The sequence below is a fragment of the Acanthopagrus latus genome, chromosome 11, assembly GCF_904848185.1.
Source record: "Acanthopagrus latus isolate v.2019 chromosome 11, fAcaLat1.1, whole genome shotgun sequence".
Classification (NCBI taxonomy): Eukaryota; Metazoa; Chordata; class Actinopteri; order Spariformes; family Sparidae; genus Acanthopagrus; species Acanthopagrus latus.
Window position 1 is genome coordinate 8,571,645 of NC_051049.1, and position 20,013 is coordinate 8,591,657.

General features: G+C 42.7%; 2 protein-coding genes across 2 annotated transcripts; one reads left to right on the forward strand and one right to left on the reverse strand.

The window, feature by feature from the left end:
• Positions 1 to 112: 112 nt before the first annotated feature.
• Positions 113 to 9,099, reverse strand: plpp6 (phospholipid phosphatase 6). Its single transcript, XM_037114450.1, has 2 exons — positions 7,713 to 9,099; positions 113 to 4,416 (listed from the first exon to the last, which is right to left on the reverse strand). The coding sequence occupies exons 1-2, from the start codon at positions 8,203 to 8,205 to the stop codon at positions 4,049 to 4,051; spliced, it is 861 nt and encodes a 286-aa protein (XP_036970345.1). The 5' UTR covers positions 8,206 to 9,099; the 3' UTR covers positions 113 to 4,048.
• A 136-nt stretch (positions 9,100 to 9,235) lies between these two features.
• On the forward strand, positions 9,236 to 14,917 carry prdx6 (peroxiredoxin 6). The gene is made up of 5 exons (XM_037114451.1): positions 9,236 to 9,408; positions 11,530 to 11,686; positions 12,880 to 13,023; positions 13,277 to 13,423; positions 14,566 to 14,917. Exons 1-5 carry the CDS (start codon positions 9,317 to 9,319, stop codon positions 14,689 to 14,691), a joined length of 666 nt encoding a protein of 221 aa, XP_036970346.1. The 5' UTR covers positions 9,236 to 9,316; the 3' UTR covers positions 14,692 to 14,917.
• The last annotated feature ends 5,096 nt before the right edge of the window (positions 14,918 to 20,013 follow it).

Genomic DNA, 20,013 nt, shown 5'->3' on the forward strand with positions numbered 1-20,013 from the left:
CTCTGCAGCTGCTCGATTGGACTCAGCTGCTGATGAGTAATCGAGTAACAAATGATTGTGCGCTGCCACCGAATCCATCAAGACTCGTCTGTCAGTCACGACATGACACGTGTCAGATTTGAACCCCATTTATTTAAAAATCATTACAATCAAATCATTCAGATGGAACAACACATTCAAATCCACTGAACATGACACAGTGTTATCACATGACTATACAGGCATATGTATATACATTGAGAATAATGTCTATACAGGAAACACACAATATAATTTATAGTATTCAGCAGGCAAAAAACTCAGTGCAGTGACATATGTTGGAGCTGGCTTCATGTTTGACAATGTGCAAGAACACGTGACATTTGCGGACAACCTCTGAGAACTGAACAAAAAAAGCATCTTTCTATATGGTGGCGTTTCTCAACCTGGAAGTAAACAGGTGACCAAGTGGAATGTGCAAAATCTGTTTCGTATCATTGTGAAGAACATCTGAATCTTAGGCTTCTGCATGATCTCAATTGCAACAAGTAAAACACAAAAATCGAATCATAAAAATCATTTGGTCACAGAGTTCACAGTCCAGCATATTTAGATTTGCGACAGAAGGGTAATGCAATTAAAAAAAGATGGAAGCTACCACCTCGCTCACGGGTCGTCTTATTGCTCACACCGGAATGATCAGTGCACAGCATGAAAGAGTCTATAATGGTGCACAGTGTACCAGGGACCAGTCTGTTAAACGATACTGGTTCATACCAGATATATTGGACCTGCTTTGGACCAAGTGGCATGGGCCAAATCCAGTGGCTCACAGTCAGTAAAAATCCCAAAGACACATAAACTAAACATTCTTTCTGTCAAAAAAAAAAAAAAGAAAAAAAAAAGGTTCTGTAGCTGTTACAAGTTTACACATAAATCATATACCCACATATCTGATTATAATCCTAATTACCTGACAAATTAAAACAGACCAAAAGACAGAATTTTTTTTAGATGCACCTGTAGATTAACAAGCTCTGTTTTTCATCTGGCAGTGCCAACTTGTGTGTATGTGTCCCTGTGTAGAAGTAGTTATTGACTGGGTTCAGTACAAAAACACATGCACAACACTTCCTTTACCTTTCAATTTAACATGTTTCTGTTTTACAAAATCTAAAGAAAGGAAAATGCCTGTCAGCTTCTACTTAGCTTGAGCTGAAAAAAGGCTAATGATGTGAATGCAGGCTAATGATCCTCTGATTTCAAGATTTGTGGAAAATAAACACAATTATTGCCAAATGATGCATCACCCACCCCCAAAAAGTGACATTTGCTCTTCAGATTTGGCACAGGCGTGTGGCAGCCAACACGTGTAAGGGCATAAATCAGGTAACCAGAACTTTTCACACGCTGTGTCCCTGATTGATTTACGTACGAATCTAGACCACTGACGTCATTTAAAGTTCAATATTAATGTAGGATCTCAGCTTGGCACAACCCCAATCAGGGCCAGTGCGTAGAGTCAGATTAACAATCAACCATGCTGCTTCTGAGAAAAAGTGCGTTCGCCTAAATTGACCCCGAGACATATGTTCCAATGTACTACCCAAACAAACAAGGCCACGCTTAATGTTAAGATTGTCACCAAATGGACATGTTGCTGTCGATCCTTTTACAGATTATTGCCTTTGTGAATCTGTAAATCAGAATTAGTGTGAATTTAAAAACACCATGAAAACAAAACTAAAGTCAAGAGTGTGTTTTCCTACCATTATGTGATATAGAAAAAAAGTGCCACTTGATCACATTAGAGTTGTTAGACTAGGACTGTCTTTATATTATCACACATTTTCAAAAAAAAGCCAAGTTGAGACATGAAAGTGTGCGGCAGGTAGTTAGTTACAAAACTTTGCCTTCATACTGAGTGATCAGAGATCAGTGATCCATGAACCGTGGCAGAGCACTGAACATAAATGCACGCCTGCACTCACCCCGACTTGGTGCCAGTATAAAACTGCATGTTGCCATGGTGAAAATGGGAAATGACGTCCGTAGTAACTTATTCTGGTGCAATATTTTTGAACTGTTTATTAATGAATAAACCTAGCACATCTTTGTGAGACTAGAAACCAGACTGCAAAAAAGTTGGGACGCTGTGTAAAACAGAATGCGATTATTTGCTCACCCTCAACATTTTTACCTCGTCAACTTCACTGATTTTTGGAAATATATGCTTATTCTGAATTTGATGCCAGCAACAAAAGACTGGGAAAGTTATGGAATGTTATAAAACACGGATATTACTCTATGAGCTCAAGAACACTTGATAAAGTTGTAAAACAAATGATTGCATTCTGGTTTTATATACACTTTACACAGCATCCTAACTCTCATCTGGGTTGGAGTATTATTTTAGAGCTTGCAAACATAGTTGGACAAAAACGTTTAAAACAGTACAATGCCGGTGTCTTTAGGAATATTTTCACAGTGCAGAATTCTAGTAAGCTGTAACTTATGAGCACGACTGCAGATGAGAGAAAATGATGTTTTTCTTTTTCTTTTTTTAAAATCGGGTGCATCCTGATTTTGCTATCAAAATGAAGTTAATGTTAATCTAAATGTCAAGATTTAGTGTATGGGGTCATGACGGTAACTTGTCATCAGCCACAGCCAGTGAGCAAGTATGAAGTTGTCGTGCACCTGAATACATTTCAGGTGTTTAAACATGCGTCCATCCTCTGAGCTGCAGTGGAGCTCAGCCACGCCCTGTTCCAGACTTTATAGATCATTTGTCAATAAGTGGCAAGCTGCCCGCAAACTCTTCAAAAATGGGAATAGCGTGAGTTCTATTAAATCAGAGCAAGATATTAAATGAAAAATGAGCTGCAATTAGTTTTAAATTTCCCATGTCTTGCCTAGAAGGGCTCAGTTTTATACAACATAAGAGATGGAAAAGAAATTTTACAACAGTTGTGTGAATCATTCAATAGGTAATAAATTCTTAACTGTCGCTGATCTGATTCTGTTGCCAGACAATAGGCCATGAACCGGTCAATGAAACCACGGCTGATAATATTCGATCATGTAAACAAAAACAGTTTGGTCAGATTATAGAGGTGCTGTTGTCTGAGACTATGATTCCTCTTTTTGCCCTTTTGAATAAAGTGTTTGTAAAGTGACTGTACAGACCTGTCCATGTACTGTGTTTTAAATCAATGAAACAGTGAATCTGTGACTCCTTTACCATCAGTGGAACCAAACAGCTATTGTTACTTCAAAATGTAAAGATACAGTATCTACCACTCAGCTACTGGCTAAGACTCAAGCCAGTTCAATATGCAGCTTTCCTTCCTCCTTCCTTACAAATGTGATAGAAGTATTGTACAGTATGACAGTCTTAGGCCTCATTACACTATTTGAAAGTGTCGGTGCCTAGAGAAGAGGATTCTGCAAACGTCTTCTGACTTTGGATAAATTGTGTTGGAAACAACATTTCTTTCCTTACACCTACCGATCAATTAAATATCCTTTTTCCTGTTTAAGTTAAAACACACTCTCATCATTAAAAGAGTCATTTCATATTGAATACTGCAGTGCTATTCAACACTTTTACAGCCTAAACTAAGAATTTCATCAGGGTTTGTTAGTAGAAAATCTAAGGTTACAGTCGCCCCAAGAATAGCAAAATATACTCCCTTGTCAGCAAAAGTAGTTAGTAGTGGTGTAAATAATTTGGGTCGAAAACACCTGTTAAGACTTAAAAGGGAGTTGACTTCTTATGATTCAGGACAGTGCAGGGAGTGAAATGGCTTCAGGAGATAATCTGGAACATTATGTTCTCATTAAAAATCCTGCACTTTTTTTGGTGGGGTCACTGTTATCCTAAAGCGAGGGCTGATGAGGGCTTTTGAATGTCAGATAACAGCAGAACAAAACTCTGTTTGAGCTCTCTTCTCTAGTCAGAAGGCATTTTCTCTTATATATCACTCTAGAGGACAAAAGGTGTGCAGATGCTCTTACAGTCAAGACTTAAACCACCGTGTCTCCTCTCCCTTTTCAGTCTGTCATGTTAAACTAACTGTCCCAGCAGCCCTTGCAGGGTTTGAGGTGAGAGCCACAGCATCTCCACCAGGTTATATTGGCAGTAGCCCATCCAGAACCCGAACATTACGTCAGTCACGTTGTGTCTGCCCAGCAGCACTCGGCTTAGCCCCACCAGGCCGGCCCACAGCAGGACGAGGACCCTCAGCGGGGCAGCCAGCACGAGGTGAGCCAGCAGGAACCGCCCACACATGGCGGCGCGGGTGGCGTGGCCTGAAGGGAAGGAGTAGCGGTCCACAGAAAAGGTGGCAAACATGTCCATACGGTTGTGCGCAGGCCGACGCCGTCGCACCACTGCCTTAACAATGGTAACCAGGACCAGGTCCAACAGCAGGCCTGCAGGGGATGAAGGGAGAGATGAAGAGGAAGATGAGTTAGGCTATTTGTAATGTAAACACATTAACGCAGAAGCCAGTGGCAAACGGCCATGAGACAACAGACCCTTAGGATGATGCACGCACATCAAATTGAACTACATGATAAGTAATTTGTGGTAAAGGAAAGTGACTCACAACCACAGGAGTAAATGGTAATTGATCCTGTCTGTCCTCTGGTGCAGTACATTTACACAGCCTGATGCTTTCTGTGGTATTTAAAGTGGATTATCCTGACCAGAATGGGTCTAGAGAGGAGTACACATCCATCTGACTGTTAGGTCAAAGATTTTTTAAAAATATTTGCTTTGGTACCATCTGGTGGTTGTATCAAGACTAAAGTAACTAAAGCAGACACCAAAGCACACTGTTAGTCATGTATCGCTCTGGGCAAATGTTCATTAGTCAGTTTCAATGACTGCACTTACACACTCACTAGTCAAGCAAACAGCATATAACAAATAGTGCCATATACTAAATGCAGCATTTTCAAATGAAGACATCTAGCACATGCTTACAATATTCAGGTTTTAGAAGTATCTTTGGACTTTGGATTATTTGGATGCATAAAGCTCATTTGGAAAATGCCTTTCAGTCGGCCTCTTGTCTGTGTATGGCCGGCTCTGTTCATTATCTATCCAACAGCTGGAGTTGAAGTAAAGACGCATGCAAAGAAGAAAAGCCCAAAAGCCCATGTAACTGTTCAGAGGGAGAAACACATCTTCTTTCATCAAGAAAGACTTGGATATCAACTGCTTTATGGATATGCACAAATATTAAATATGGCAACAAATGTATGGCTGTTTGCAGACAGGAACATTAGTGGAATATTCATTTTCATTAGCCATGTAAACAACTTGGTGGTTATGTTGTCTTTTTCAGAATTGGGGCAGAAACAAGGATATTTTGAATGTGTATGTGGTCACTGTTAGCTCCGTTAGTTGAGCAGAATCTTAAGTCATCAATGCTTTTATTTGAAAACATTGTACTACAAGACATTTATGTTGTTTTACTGCATTGGTATTATTTAATATTTTTTATAAACAGTTTCTTCCAGAGCTGCAGTGCTGAAAGATTTACGCCCCAGTCAGGTGGCACTGAGCCATCGCTGCTGGGAGTTCAGTGAAAGGACTGGAGCAAAATGAATATGCAACAGTAAATTTTGTTCATTATTGATCGCAACTACTCAATAGTAAAAAACTGCTGGAAACTGGCTGTGAAATGTAAGAGCAGCCTGCAGTGCTTTTGAATTAAGTATTTTGTTCATGTCAGATCGCTGAAGAAATGGTGACTTTTTTTTCCAGACTTTGTCAATATGACCTGGTTTACACGCACAAACACACCATAAAACATCGCTGAGCATCGATTTTCTGGCCCATCTTCATGCAGATCAAAACCGTCTCTGCAGAGGACCAGTGGCTGTCGCTAACTGACATCAGACATTCAGGAGGTTTAACTGGTGAGTATGAGATGAACACTGACTCAGGATTGGTGGCAAAGTTAAGTCTTTATCCAATACTATTAACCTTCAAAGCACCCTTGGAGCAGTCCTCCCTACTGCAGCAGTATCTCCTGGAAACGATGCGATGAGATCTCTCCAGGAGTCACTATTGTACATTAACACTCCCTTTAATGCCTTTTATAGTCGGGCTCTTCTGTCTCATCAGCAGTCAGAAGAAAGGCACTGAAGTTAATCCTTCAATACATTCACGACTTGACAATACAGACCACATACTGCTGTGTCAATATTTCAGTTCCTGACATGACATTCTGATGAATGACGATACGTAAAGATTCCCACTACTGGTCACTTCAAAATAGAAGGTCAGAAATAAGTGGAGGTTTGAAGGATCCATAGGCTGCATCTTTAAAATGATTGTTTTTACAAAACAACGACCACACACAAATATTTCATTAAGAATGACATACAACAGAGAACAACAACAAATCCTCACATCTGAGAGGGTGAATAACTTTCAACTTTCATCAGTGACCACTCAATTAACTTAAGAATTACAGTGCTGGCTAATGCTGCCAAGCAGTCGAACTGTCAACGAAGCACAGACAGATCCTGAATGTGTTCTCTGTAGCCTCTCTACCCTGAGAGACATACACCTGTAGAGACAGCCCTGCCTCCACCTGCCTAATAATTAATGACCTGCCACCTGTCTCTCCAGTTATCCTACAGTAGAGGGAAGAAAAAAAAAATGCATTCACCCACACACAAGAACGAGTCAGAAAAACAAAAGCGTAGCATACACAGCTGCCGTTATGGGTTCGTGTGACTCGGCAAAGCAAATAACCAGGCGCGCAGCAGATCCTCTTCCGCTTGTCATGAGGCAATTTTTGATGGACAAACTGGAGGCACTGGTGCTCTGATGGGTTTCAGTGATAAAAGTTAAAAGCCTATTGGCATGCCCAATTAACTGATGCAATCCAAATTACATCTGCATTACCACTCGTAAATCAAACCGAAGTCTAAAAGCCTTTTTGTTATAATTGCAGACCTGTGTGAGCTTCACTTCGAGCCCATCAAATGTGAGTCTGTCTCACTGCACTTCCTCGGTGTCGGACAGTCCTAATGAGGACAAGATCCGGTGAATAAAGCATGGTGTGCAGGAGAAGACTTGTATGATGCTGCAATACATCTCACTTTTAAAACAAAATATTGAAACCAAGCTTATCCGTTAATCATCATCATTTTTATTTCCTTCATGTGTCTTCAGCAAGCATCAGTCAGACAGACTCAGGGTGACGTGGAGCAGACTGGACTCCATCCACAAAGCACAACACAGGAGGTGATTCATTCAACATTTCACACAGCTTAACAACAAGCAACATTTCACCGAGTCATGCGCATTCACCTGTCTGCCAAGGTAACGTGTATGGAAAGAGATGTAGGAGACAACATATGTATGTTAAAATTCGAGCTGAGGAGTGGAGGCAGAGAAGGATCAAGGCCAGAATGAACACCAGATCTACAGGTGAGAACCTGCCAGCACTGATGGAAAGAAAAGTAAAATAGGTCAGAGACATAATAACATAAATAGTCATGGGAGGTGGGACCACCTGTGAGATCTGACACACAGGAGCTGCGCATGCCAGATGAGGACAGAGGAGGAGGAGGAGAAGGAGGGGGAGAAGGAGGGGGACCGTGACACAAATACTGCAGCTCAGCCAGCCCCAGTGGTACCCTCAGACATGTCTGCATGGGGTCTGAGTAAAGATTTCAGTGAGAAGAATAGCAGAGTGTTTTACCCATGAGAAGGTTGAGCATCACTTCTTGTCCTGCGGCACTGTCACTCTTGTACAGACAGTAGGCGGTCCCGGCCAGCCAGGGGATGCCATGTCCCGATATCTCTATCAGCTTCATCAGGGGGCGCACGCTGCCCCAGGACGAGTCCTCGCAGGCGCACACCCCGAGCCGCTTGGACAGCCACAGGTCGATGGCGAGGAGGGAGCTGAGCGCTACGCGGACGAACGACGGGTTGAGCCGTATACCGTCCTCCTCTGACAGCCCCTGGCCGCTCGCCGAGCCCGTGGACGAGCTGGAGCCCCGGCGCCGAGTGGGGCTCTCCGAGGCTCGGAGGCGGGCGGTGGTGGGGTCGGAGCCCTGCCGCTGGAGCAGGTGCGGCGGGGGAGACCGGTTCAGCGGCTTCGTCAGTGACATGAAGTCGTAGCGGCCGTTGGAGCTGCCGAACACCGGGCTTCCTCCGCTGCGACCGGGGTTTTTAGCTTTGGGAGAAGGCATGGCGTCTGTTTATCTTTCGACGCGGACAGATATCAGAGCTGTAGATGAGCCGCAGTGGTGATTTATCTGCAGTGCTGTGCGGTCGGTCGCTTCTTTAGTTCATCTGTTGTACGCTTCACGATTCTTCTCACGTCCAGTAGCCCCGAGCCGAATCGCCATCTTTGTTGTTCTCGTCGCAAAGCACCCTGGGAAACGGTGTTTTTTTTTTTTTTTTTTAATCTAGGGAACATATACGTGACTGTTATTATCTGCGTTTATTTGGCCCAAATGCAATAACAGAGCATCGCACTGATCGAAAGATAAGATACCAATAAGATATCAATTCAGTCGGTTGTGTTTTATCTGGTTTGTCTCTTCTGTTGCGTAAATTGCACCTTGGTGAAATATGTTTGATTGTTGTAATAATTCTGTTATCTGAAATGTTATTTCACGTCTTTCTTATTTCCAGCCAACACCCATTCTTTCTCTTACTGAGCCCCACTTGATCTACCTGATCATGCTTATGGGTTATTTTACAGATTACAGGCTGCATCAGAGCCAAAATAGTAAAAATTATTCATTTAATTGGCTTAATTGGTTAAAAAAATGATTGGATATGAAACTGAATCTGATACAATGCTTTAGGTTCCTTATCATAGAAAACATGGCCTTGTGTTTGAAAAGACAGACTATTATTGTGTCTCTTGGGCAAAACACCATATTCACAAAGTCAGAGTTTCTATATTTTGACCATAAATATCCGTGTTCAGACTGTCCAATGCTAAACTAAACCTAAAACCCCAAACACACTACTTATTTTATGAAACACGTGGACAGTATTATTTATCATTTGTATTATATTGTAAGTATAATGATTTAGTATTTTATATGTTTTTTTTTTCAGTTTGTAACGTTTTTATTCGTTTAATAAAGTTAAAGATGAAAAAAAAAATCACAATATCTGCTACTCGTCTCTGATTGGTCGATGACCAACGTAACGGCAGCGAGCCCCGCCCCCATCCGGGTTCATTGATGAGTTGCCGATAACTACAGGCCTGTCAGGGAAGAGGTCCCCCCCCCTTTCCTGCCTCCCTTCTTTCTCTCGTGTCTGAGCTGCAGAGAGGAGCCCACCATGCCTGGAATCCTGCTGGGAGACGAGTTCCCCAACTTCGAGGCCGACACCACCGTCGGCAGGATCAAGTTCCACGACTTCCTGGGAGGCTCGTAAGTGTGCAGGCTCCTCGCGCAGGCATCACGTAGTGACGCGTGTGTTTCACTCGTGAGTTTTGTATTGTGCCACTGTTTGGTAGTCAGGGGCTCCGTCGAAGTTGCGTGCTGCCTTGTTGTCAGAGCGACGAGGAAGCTCCCTGATCTGATTAAGGATTATCCCTGAATTTAGATAAGCAGCTTGATTTTTACTCAGATCTGCACCCCAGACCAGTCCAGACGAGTATCAGCTCTTGATCTCAGTGTGTGTTACAGTGTGTTGTCATGCGACACCTGCTGAGCTGACACGATGTGAGTTACACAAGCATGACTCGGCTGGATTAGATAAAATTTTGTTGATGTGCCATACATGTAATATATAACACACACGTGAAAGGGGAGCGGTTGCAGCATGGCTTTGTGTCTGGATCAGTCATGCTGTGCTTTTATTATTTTCTAACGAGGTCATTAGTGAGGTGGGAGCAGGACAAAGCCTGTATTGTGTGTGTGCCTGTGTGAACTTGGAACTGAGCTTCAGTGCTTGTGTCTCCTCTTGGCACCTGCTCTCATGTGGACCCCGTGAGGCCCTGCAGTCTGTTGTATAACAGCAGCACACATGCAGCCTGTGGGCCCAGAGTATAACGCTCCAACAACTTCATGCAAGTGCTGTTTGAATGGTTTTCACATGCATGATTACCTCCTCTGAACAATATGAGAATAACGTTTTTCTGAGAAGCTTTTTATCTAATAATCTCTTTCTATATAATTATCTTTTTTTTTTCTCATTCTTGCACACAATGAATAAAGGGTGTGACTGTCCCTCGCTTTCACACAGGCAAAACCTGCTTTGCAAATCAGGGAAACTACCCAGTTGAAGTTACTCCACAATAAATTTGTACTTTCTTTAGTGGGAAATTATTTTCAGTTATGTGGGAGGTCATCATGTGTTGCTATTGTGATCTAGTTATGAGGTCCACTCTGTTTTTCAGCAATGCTTGACTGAGGTTTTTTTGTGCGAGTGGAATCTGAGTGTAAAAGTTGCAAGCTAATCCAAGCAGACTAAAAAAAAAAAAAAAAAAAGTTTACACTTCCCACTTTTTGAAGTGTACAGGTAAAGAGAATGGAACAGCCCATGTGTGAACTCAGCATAAAGGGTTAGGGTTTGTTTGTTTTTATTTATTTATCTATTTATTTGTTTTTACTTCCTCTCAATGAAGGAATTGAAAACATGCCTCTTCCAAACTGCATCAGTGTTCAGGGTTGGTTCTGCTTGATAAAATTGGGACTTTCACAATCTAATCTGAGCTTCTGGTCACTCTATAATCAGCTGATCTCAATGCCTGTGAATAACAAAGCTTTGTTATTAACTCTAGCACCTCATGTGATGGTACACTATAACATGGTGAAGAATAAATCCGCACATGTGATGTGATTCCCTTTTTATGAAGTAGTCAATCAACAATTTCAAGGGTTAACACGCTTGCCAAGTCATGCTTTTGCAGGAAAACTCACGCATGCACACTGTTTCCCTTCACCCCTGTCCTCAACACAGCTGGATTCAAGCCGGAATTTAAGACTTGAGCTTGAGCCAGATGCACAGACACCTGTTCCTTCAATCTGTGGCTGGAATTTCCTCTACTGGGACTTAATGTTCTTGGTCTGTTCGCTTTTTTTTTTATCAGCATTTCTTCCTCTTCTGCTGTCTTAACTCCCATTGCTTGTCCTCTTACTCATTTCAGTCTTTTTGCTTCTTGGACTTGCATTAGGTTGGATTCAGCCCAACAGCTGTTCCGAGCAAAAAACGATTAATTTTGATGAAAATGAACGCATAAAACACTTTTTATGCAGTTTTAATTTTGGGTGGTACAATCTCTAATTATTGGGTTAGCCAGACTGACACTTTGTGCAGGAAGAAGGCACGTTTTTAGTTTTCCTCCAAGTACTGGCTCTTTCCTTTCAGAAGCCAGGGATACATCAAGATGAAGACGCACAACTACAGCAGACACAAATGCACAAGATGCCTGAATTGTTGACATCAAAGCTCCTCAAACTAATTTTGTAATGTGCTTTAAATACTCAATAACATGGAAGGTTAGTCTTAAAAAGGTGCCGTGTGTGTGATTGTGTTTTCCTATGTAGATGGGGAATCCTGTTCTCCCACCCAAGGGACTTCACTCCCGTCTGCACCACTGAGCTCGCCTGTGCCGCAAAGCTCACCGATGAGTTTAAGAAACGAGGAGTGAAGATGATCGCTTTGTCTATTGACAGTGTTGAGGATCACAAAGCCTGGAGCAAGGTGCACACACACACACACACACACACACACACACACACACACACACACACACACACACACACACACACACACACACACACTTGATGACTGTGTAAATGAGGTGAAAGGATGACTTTGTGGGTGGAGTGACATTTGACCAGAGTAATTAACGCTCACATGCAATGTTTTGGAACTTTGAGTTGGTTTACTGTCTACAGACACGACAGGAGTGTCAATGTCCAGCTCCACCAGGTTCACTGCTGTCCAGTGAGCTGAAATCAGTCAGTCTCAGCTGTCTGAGACTGACTCATGAAACCAGAAATGCATCTTTCAGATCCACATTTGTTTGACAATTCATTACTTGTATATAAAATATTAATCATCCTTACAGTGTGTCCATTTCCATTTAGGTAATTTTTAAAAACTGTTTTTTCTTTTCATGTTTCCAACTGTTTATCTATCTATCTATCTATCTATCTATCTATCTATCTATCTATCTATCTATCTATCTATCTATCTATCTATCTATCTATCTATCTATCTATTTTAATCTTTTTGTTTTTACTTTCTTCACCATTTTCAATTAACAACAAACAGGCGATATCAATGTTTAAACATACCTCATAGTATTTCCAAGCAGCACACTTGAATGAGGAAATAAAAAAACTAATGGCAGCAAACAGACAAAAATGACAGTAAATAAAGTAAAATCAATTAAAATTAGGGGGATTAAATCAATAGGTAACTCAAATTGGAGCAACTTGTCAATATAGAATTTACCTGTATTCAAATATTATCACACAAGCTATCACACAAGACGTGGATTCACTGTGACTGGCTTTTAGCTGGGCTGCCACATTACAACATGCCTCCTCTGACAGGCTCGTGATTGGCCAAAGAGAAAATGTTCACTGGTTGAGTGTCAGATGAACTGTGAGGTTTGGATTTTTACAGCAGAGACACCACCTGCCTGCCAAAAACATTTAAACTATCATCTATTAGATCCTGGTGTTTTCTCTCTTGGCTCCCTCCACCGACTATAACATGTTATTGAGCCAACCTGGTTGTGGCCTTCGCAAGAGTTAAAGATTAAATGTCTCTGGTCAGTCATCAAACCTGCAGCTATCGAGATGTCTGCCGGGATGGAGAGAATGATTATGACATGCAAACACGTTAACAAAGGTGTCCAGAGTGAATGTCTTTGCTCTGTGCAGGATGTGATGTCAGTCAGTAGTGCGGCCGACAACGATCTGCCCTTCCCCATCATCGCGGATGACAAGAGAGAGCTGTCCGTCAAGCTGGGCATGCTGGACCCTGATGAGAGAGACAAGGATGGAATGCCCCTCACCGCTCGCTGTGTAAGAAACCGGTCCTCCATAGACCATGAGCTAAGATTATGGACAAAAATCTGTCCAGCCAAGTTTGTCTTGCATGTTGTCATTTTCTTTGTTCAGCTGACATTTTGATTGTTTGGTTGGGAGCCAATCAAATCAGAGCAAAATTCTAGCTTTGTGCCAAACAGTTATATTTTTCCAACACATCAGTTTTCTCATACTACAAAAAAAACATGTCTCCTTAATGTTGATCTTGTGTTGTCCCAACCCACTTCAGGTCTTTGTGATTGGCCCTGACAAGAGGCTGAAGCTGTCCATCCTCTACCCCGCCACCACAGGAAGGAACTTCAATGAGTTGCTCCGAGTTATCGACTCCCTGCAGCTCACCGCGCAGAAGAAGGTCGCCACACCTGTCGACTGGAAGGTACGCAGTGTGACAGTCAGTGGCCTGCGGGGTCGTAGTCGCTTTAGCTTTTGACTTTTAGTATTATTTGGCTACTGTAGGGTGAAAATACATGTGACAGCATCTGATCAACAGATCTATTGATGCGCATTTATTTCCTTCTTGCTGAGACTTGTATGAAAAAATTAATATTACTGACATATCTGTCCACTAAATGGGAATCTACCAAGTCCAAACCCCCTCTAGGAGCACCTATACAGCTCACTAATTATGTTTGCACTGTTTGATGAAGTGAAAATGATTGACAGCAAAACCAACACTGGTGCTTTTCATTAATTTGGTCACCTTTTGGATAGACGGTATAGAAATCACTGTCGGTGTGAAGTTTCAACATAACAGTTCAGGACTTTCACTTCTCCCCTAGCGAAATGGGCAACGCTCTTAAAAATACTTGGAAAACAGTTTTGTCTTTTGAGGAACAGAGGAACGCAAGATGACATCAATGACATTATTTTAATGGGAACTCAATTATAACACATTAAAGTGTGTTTACAGGTGTGGGGGAGTACTAATGCATAATGTGAAAAGCCTTCCGTGGCTCCAGAGGTAACTGCATGTAATTTAATACTCTGCCTCCAGTGATGTCACTCAGTGGCCAAGTTGCATTGTGGGTAATGTTGGCACCAGTGGCACCAAGGTGTCAGTTTTCATAACTAGAACAGGAGTGCGATGCCAGGCCAGTGGACTGAATTTCAAAACCTGGGGCCTACATTACCCACAATACAACTCAGCCACTGGGTGACACCGTTGGAGGCAGTTTATCAGCTTACATGCAGCCTCCTCTGTTTTTAATACTTTTTTCACATATGCAGTAGACCTGTAAACACACTTTAATGTGCATAGTTGGCGGAGTTGCACTTCAAGAGACTATAACAAAAACATTTTACATATCTTCTTTTACATCACATCCATTTAGGGCAAACATTTGTGCAAAGTGATTAACAACAAGCGCCTTGAGCCAACTAGACGTTGGTAAAAGTCTCATTTTTAATGGGAACACAGAAGAAGGTGACCAAAATGATTATCATCACAGTGAAGGCTTCCTCGAGTACCTCAATCAAAACTAGACCAACCCTTCCTGTTTCTGTTTGTCTTTCTTTCAGCCTGGTGATAAGGTCATGGTCATTCCCTCACTCTCTGAGGCTGAGGCTGCTAGTCTCTTCCCCAACGGTGTGACCACTAAAGAGGTGCCTTCTGGGAAGAAATACCTGCGCTACACCCAGCCCTGAAAACACAATAGAGACTACATCCTCCTGTAGTTTACTGATCTTTGACCTGGAACACTTTGGATGATAACTCGCATATAACTGACCAAAGGCCTACATGCACCTATCTGCTTTAGTGACTATTTTCCTTTTAGTCATGCAATGTGTTCATCAATCACCCAGTAGCATTTCAGGAGTAGGTGTACAGTGCCTTTTTGCCTTCCTTCAATAAAACAGACTTTTCACACACGTCCTCTGATTCTTTTTATCTTTTCACACTGTTCACAGCTTCTTTTGGTCTGATCTTCTGTACCACTAGGTGTCCTTCTACACCCTAAATTGGAAAAAGATCACTGTTCAGCTTTTGCTGCAGTTCTTTCTGTATATCAGTAGGTGGCAGTATGTGCACTGTGATTGACTCAGTGGTCCTCTGACAGCACCAGTCTGTTCCCAACAGTTGCAGAGATGGGAGTGGCACCACATGGACTGAAATGACTTGTTTATTTACATTTTCATTCATTTTAAAAGACAATTCACAAGGTTACTTTTAGATGAACTTTAGCTCTATGTTGTTTTGTCAACACAGACACTTACAAAACCTTTACTCTGCATTTTTAATCATTTTGCCAACTCAGCAGAACAGGCTAATGCCCTCTCTGTCTAAATGTCTTAATGTACCATTGATTAGTCTTCTAAATTGATAGGTCTGTTTGTTCTCTGCTTCATGTCAAGGCCTTTTAAATGCCATTATCCCAGATGAGGCTTAACAGCTGCAAGAAGATGTTGTACTATGAGGACAGTGCATCAATGTTACAGTACATTTAACTTGTATATCTCGTCTCAGAGGGAAATATATATTTTAAATCTACACATTTTTTCTGACAGCTATAGTTACTAGTTACCTTGCAGTTTAAGATATGAAATCAAAAATAAAAACACAAGAGTATAAAATTCAACGTCTTAATTCAGATGAAACCAGTTTTCAACGATTTTGGCTTGTAATCTGTTTACGCTGTTTGTAATTGTGGCCCTGATCTCAGATGTTTCATTTAAAAACTGCCTTGGCAGGCAGCTGGAGTCACAAGATCACACGACTTTGCAACATCTGGAACATCAGGCAATACAAGAAGTTAGAGAACAGAACATTTTGAGGCCTAAAAAGATAAAATGATCCAATACAACATGAAAAATGATACATGATGATGATACATGGAGAAACACACTAAAACGCAACATATCTAAGTTGTATGACTACTGATGAAGAAATGCCTCCAGAATATAAAAGGCTGCACATCAGAGAGTAGGTTAATGACTGATTTGTTTTCCTAATGATTAACAGGGCTGATGATATTCAAATCAAACGGGGCAGGTCTGACTAAATATTGCTGCTTTGCCTTGAATAAAATTGCAAACAGGAGCCTTTCCTAGACAAAGAAGAGTAATGAACAACGTGTTGATGAGAAAAAAAAAGTGTTTTGGTGTGTTTCCTCTCACTGACTTCAATACAGCTGTCACCCACAGTCTGGCACCAAAGCAAGACAGAAGTGATGTGATGACTCTTCCTTCTTTTTTTGACTGTATATGAAACAAAGGTACACATTGATGCGCCAGTCTTCAAAATCGCTTTAAGCCAGTCATTTAAAAACAGGTAATGTGCAGACGAGAATAATCTCCTCAAGCAGGGAATGTATGATTAATTACACGGGCCGTAACAGAGATTTGATAATGTCAGACATAGATTTGGGAGAAAAACCTATTCATCCTATTTAATTTCAGTTCAGTTGATTAAAAACATTACCTCAATTGTAATACACAAAAGCATGTACATAACACTATAAGCATCACAACACCGCATGGCAGACAGAAAAGACGCCACTCTGAACTCATCTCAGCAGGTCGGCCTCAACTGTAGCTGAGACGCTGCAGCCAGCATGGAGGTGTAAGTTTTCCTCTTTGAGTTATTCAAACCTCAAGCCCTGCACGACCGAGGCGCGTATTAATTACTGTAAGTAGTCTGAAGTCGAACACCGATCTCACGCACACATTCTCTGGCCTCGCATTCACTCCGAGTCAGAGGAATGCTGGGGTCAAAGAGAAAAGGAGAAAAAAAATGGGATTCCCTTTGAGTGAGGAGGGAGGCAGAGAGTGTGCAGAGCCAGATAAAATGTCTCGGGGCCCTCCTCCTTTTCACTCCTGTCATCCACACAATGTGAACTGGAATGTTATTCTTCTTTTCTTCTCTCATTTTTTTTTATCAGTTGCTCACTTAACAGTATCACCTCATAACAGTTCAAGGAACAGAGCGATCCTCTGTTTTTATAGCGGTCTACATTTCTTCTTCAGAACTGTTGGATGCTTGTCAAATGTGCGATGAAAGTCCTTGCATTCATCAGGTAACCCTTGCCCTCTGCCTCCTCTGCCTCTTCTCTCCTTTCCCTTCTCTGGTGGCTGTTTTGTCCCCAGGAGCCGTTCAAAATAACACCCACACAGAAACACCGAACCGATCAAATGCATTTCTCGAATTCCAGATTACAATAGCCTGTGCCAGAGCATGAGAAGCGCTCTGGGTGTCAGACGCTGGCTTAATTGCCCAGTGCCAACCCCACCCCCCACCCCTCGTGTTCATCTGTCACCCCTCACTTCTTGGCTATCGAGCCGACTCACCCCACCTCACCTCGGCAACGCTAGTGCATGTAACACAACACCAGCCCGGGCCAGGTCTCACAGGGCAAAATACAACACACCAGCTGCTGGTCTCTCCCTCTTTCTCTTTCTCCTCCTTGATAACACACACACACACACACACACTGCTGATCAAAGACATAAACACTGGTCTGAAAAGAGAGGCCTCCCACCAAACTTGTCTTATCTCAGAGAAGATGCAGACTTTTTCGCCCAATTTTCCTGACGAGTGGTAACCACAAGAGGATTCCTACCAACTAAACAAGTTCTATGCTAGGAGCTCCTACGCAAACATTATCGCTAACATTGATCTACATTAATCCTACTACTGACTCATGTGTGCATTAAACAAAATTTAAAATGTTGCGGATTTTATAAGTTTTGGAGAAAGCCAGCAGTTTCTCCTACTGACGTTAAAAGATGGACAACGTGACAAGCGTCCCAAAAGTGAAGCCAAGACATCTGGACAGCCCCCATGTCATGGATCTTAAGGCTGATCTGTGGATGCATGTAAGCTCTATGCAGTGCCAGCGCTGTTACCTACGCATGCCATAGTAAGCATTTTTTACATGTGCGCTGGTGGGTTTGCATTTATGGCGGTGCCCCTCCGTAAAACCACGCTTGCTTTCCGCAAGCTGGCATTTACCACCAGCCTGCTCGTGGAGAGGCAGCCCGCCCTCGGGAATTACGTAACTCTGCTCACCAGCAGCGAAGAGCACAACCCAAGAAGAGCGGCATCCAGCTGTTCAGGTGGCACTGCGACAGCCGAAGAGGCAAGCGTGTTTACTGGGGAAACTACAGGTCGCATTCCCTGGTATTAGCACCACCACTAAGCACAGGACAAGTCGCAAAATGCGACACAGAGACATGCAGGTACGTCAGGCTACAGTGTAGGACATGCACCTGGCTGTACGCAATTGAGCGGGTGGTTGAATTTGCAAGAATTCAACCCTGAGCAGTACTGTGCAGATCCAAACCGTGCAGCACAATATGGCGTGTTTGTATCCTGGATATGTTTGTTTCACTTTTGTACAGTGTTTCCATTCCTTATGCTAAGCTAAGCTATCCAGCTGCTTGCTGTTATGGAGCAGACACATATGCGATTGGTGTCGATCTTCTCATATCAACTCTCAGCGTATTTGTCAAACTTTCACGCTATTCTTTCAAAGGTGTTGCAGGGCTTTGACGTAGAGAAGTAGCAACATTAAAAAAAGCCATGAACACGCTCACTATGTACATTTCTGTGTATGCGTGTTTATTCATGAGCTTTGCTATGGAAGAGGTCATTATTCCCGTGCTGTGTGCCAGGCATTGAAGCTGCCCGTGACCTGCAGGTTAACAAGCCAGAGACCAGAGGAGCAGCAAAACACACACACGTACTTGCACATATGTCGAGCTATGGGGTTGATGCTTTCCAGACGCGCCCTCTCTTTTCTCTCCCTCCTACATCGCCTGGCACTCTCACCCTCTGCGCTCTTCACGTCTCCCCCACACACACTCACACACACACACACTCACACACAACCACATTACACCTCCCCCATCTCACTCAACCCCGCTTATCAGAGTTTTTGCTTCTTCAGCTTCCCTTTCCCATGCACAGACAAAAAAACAACTCAGTCAAGTTCATTCTCATTCATGGTGCCGTTTAATCCTGCTTGTGTGAAACTCCTGCAAAACCTGTGGCATTTCTAGGTAGCAACCTACAATGTGTGACTACGACATACATACCGAAAGACAGACAAAGGAAGTGAAGGCGAGACAGACACAGAAACATGCAAGCTGACTTCAGGATCTAGCTGAACTTTACGGAGCGTCAACCGCCCTGGCAGTCGACGATGCTCACCCTGAAGCTTCCCTCGCTCCTGCTAAAGCATGGGTCAGTGAGCCTTTCAGCAGACTCTCTCTCTCACACACACACCTGCACACACAGGCAAAGACATAATGATAAAAGTGATGAAAGTGTATGATCCGAGTGCCTAGAGAAATGCCATTGTTTTGATGGCACCTCGTAAATACAGCACCCAGACAGGCTATTACTGCGGAGCAGGTTAGGGCCAGTTAGTGCTCCGCGAACAGGGTGATGAATGAGAAGGTAAAAGTGCAATCACTCTCCGTGCTTATCTTTATCTCTCTCTATCAATATCGCTGTCTTTTTCTCGCTTTTTGCTCCCCCCGCTCTCTCTATTAGAGACACATTGATCACCAGCCACTGGCATATCACCTGAGTAATGGCTAAGGGTGTCTGGGCTTTAAAACAACCTCAGTCGAGCGCCAGGAGCTTTGTCACAGCGACAAGGCAAATGGCTACTCTCATAATAAAGTGTGTGTGTGTGTGTGTGTGTGTGTGTGTGAACGAGCGTGTGTGTGCGCGATCATAACGCAGGGGACTTTGCCATTAAGAGGAGACATCAAACACAAGCCAATAAGGATCACAGACCACCAGACCTGCCACCGAGCGCAGCGCTACTAGACCACTTTAAGTCATTAATAACGTCTGCGGTGTGTGTGTGTGTGTGCGCGCGCCTGTGTGTGTTTGAGGTTCCACAAGCCACAGTCTCAGTGTTCTCAAGGGGTATGTATACTTAAATATTACTTACAGCATCTCCCATTCTCTATCTTAAGTAACTCTGAAATATAGACACTTTTGAAAATCTGTTTGGT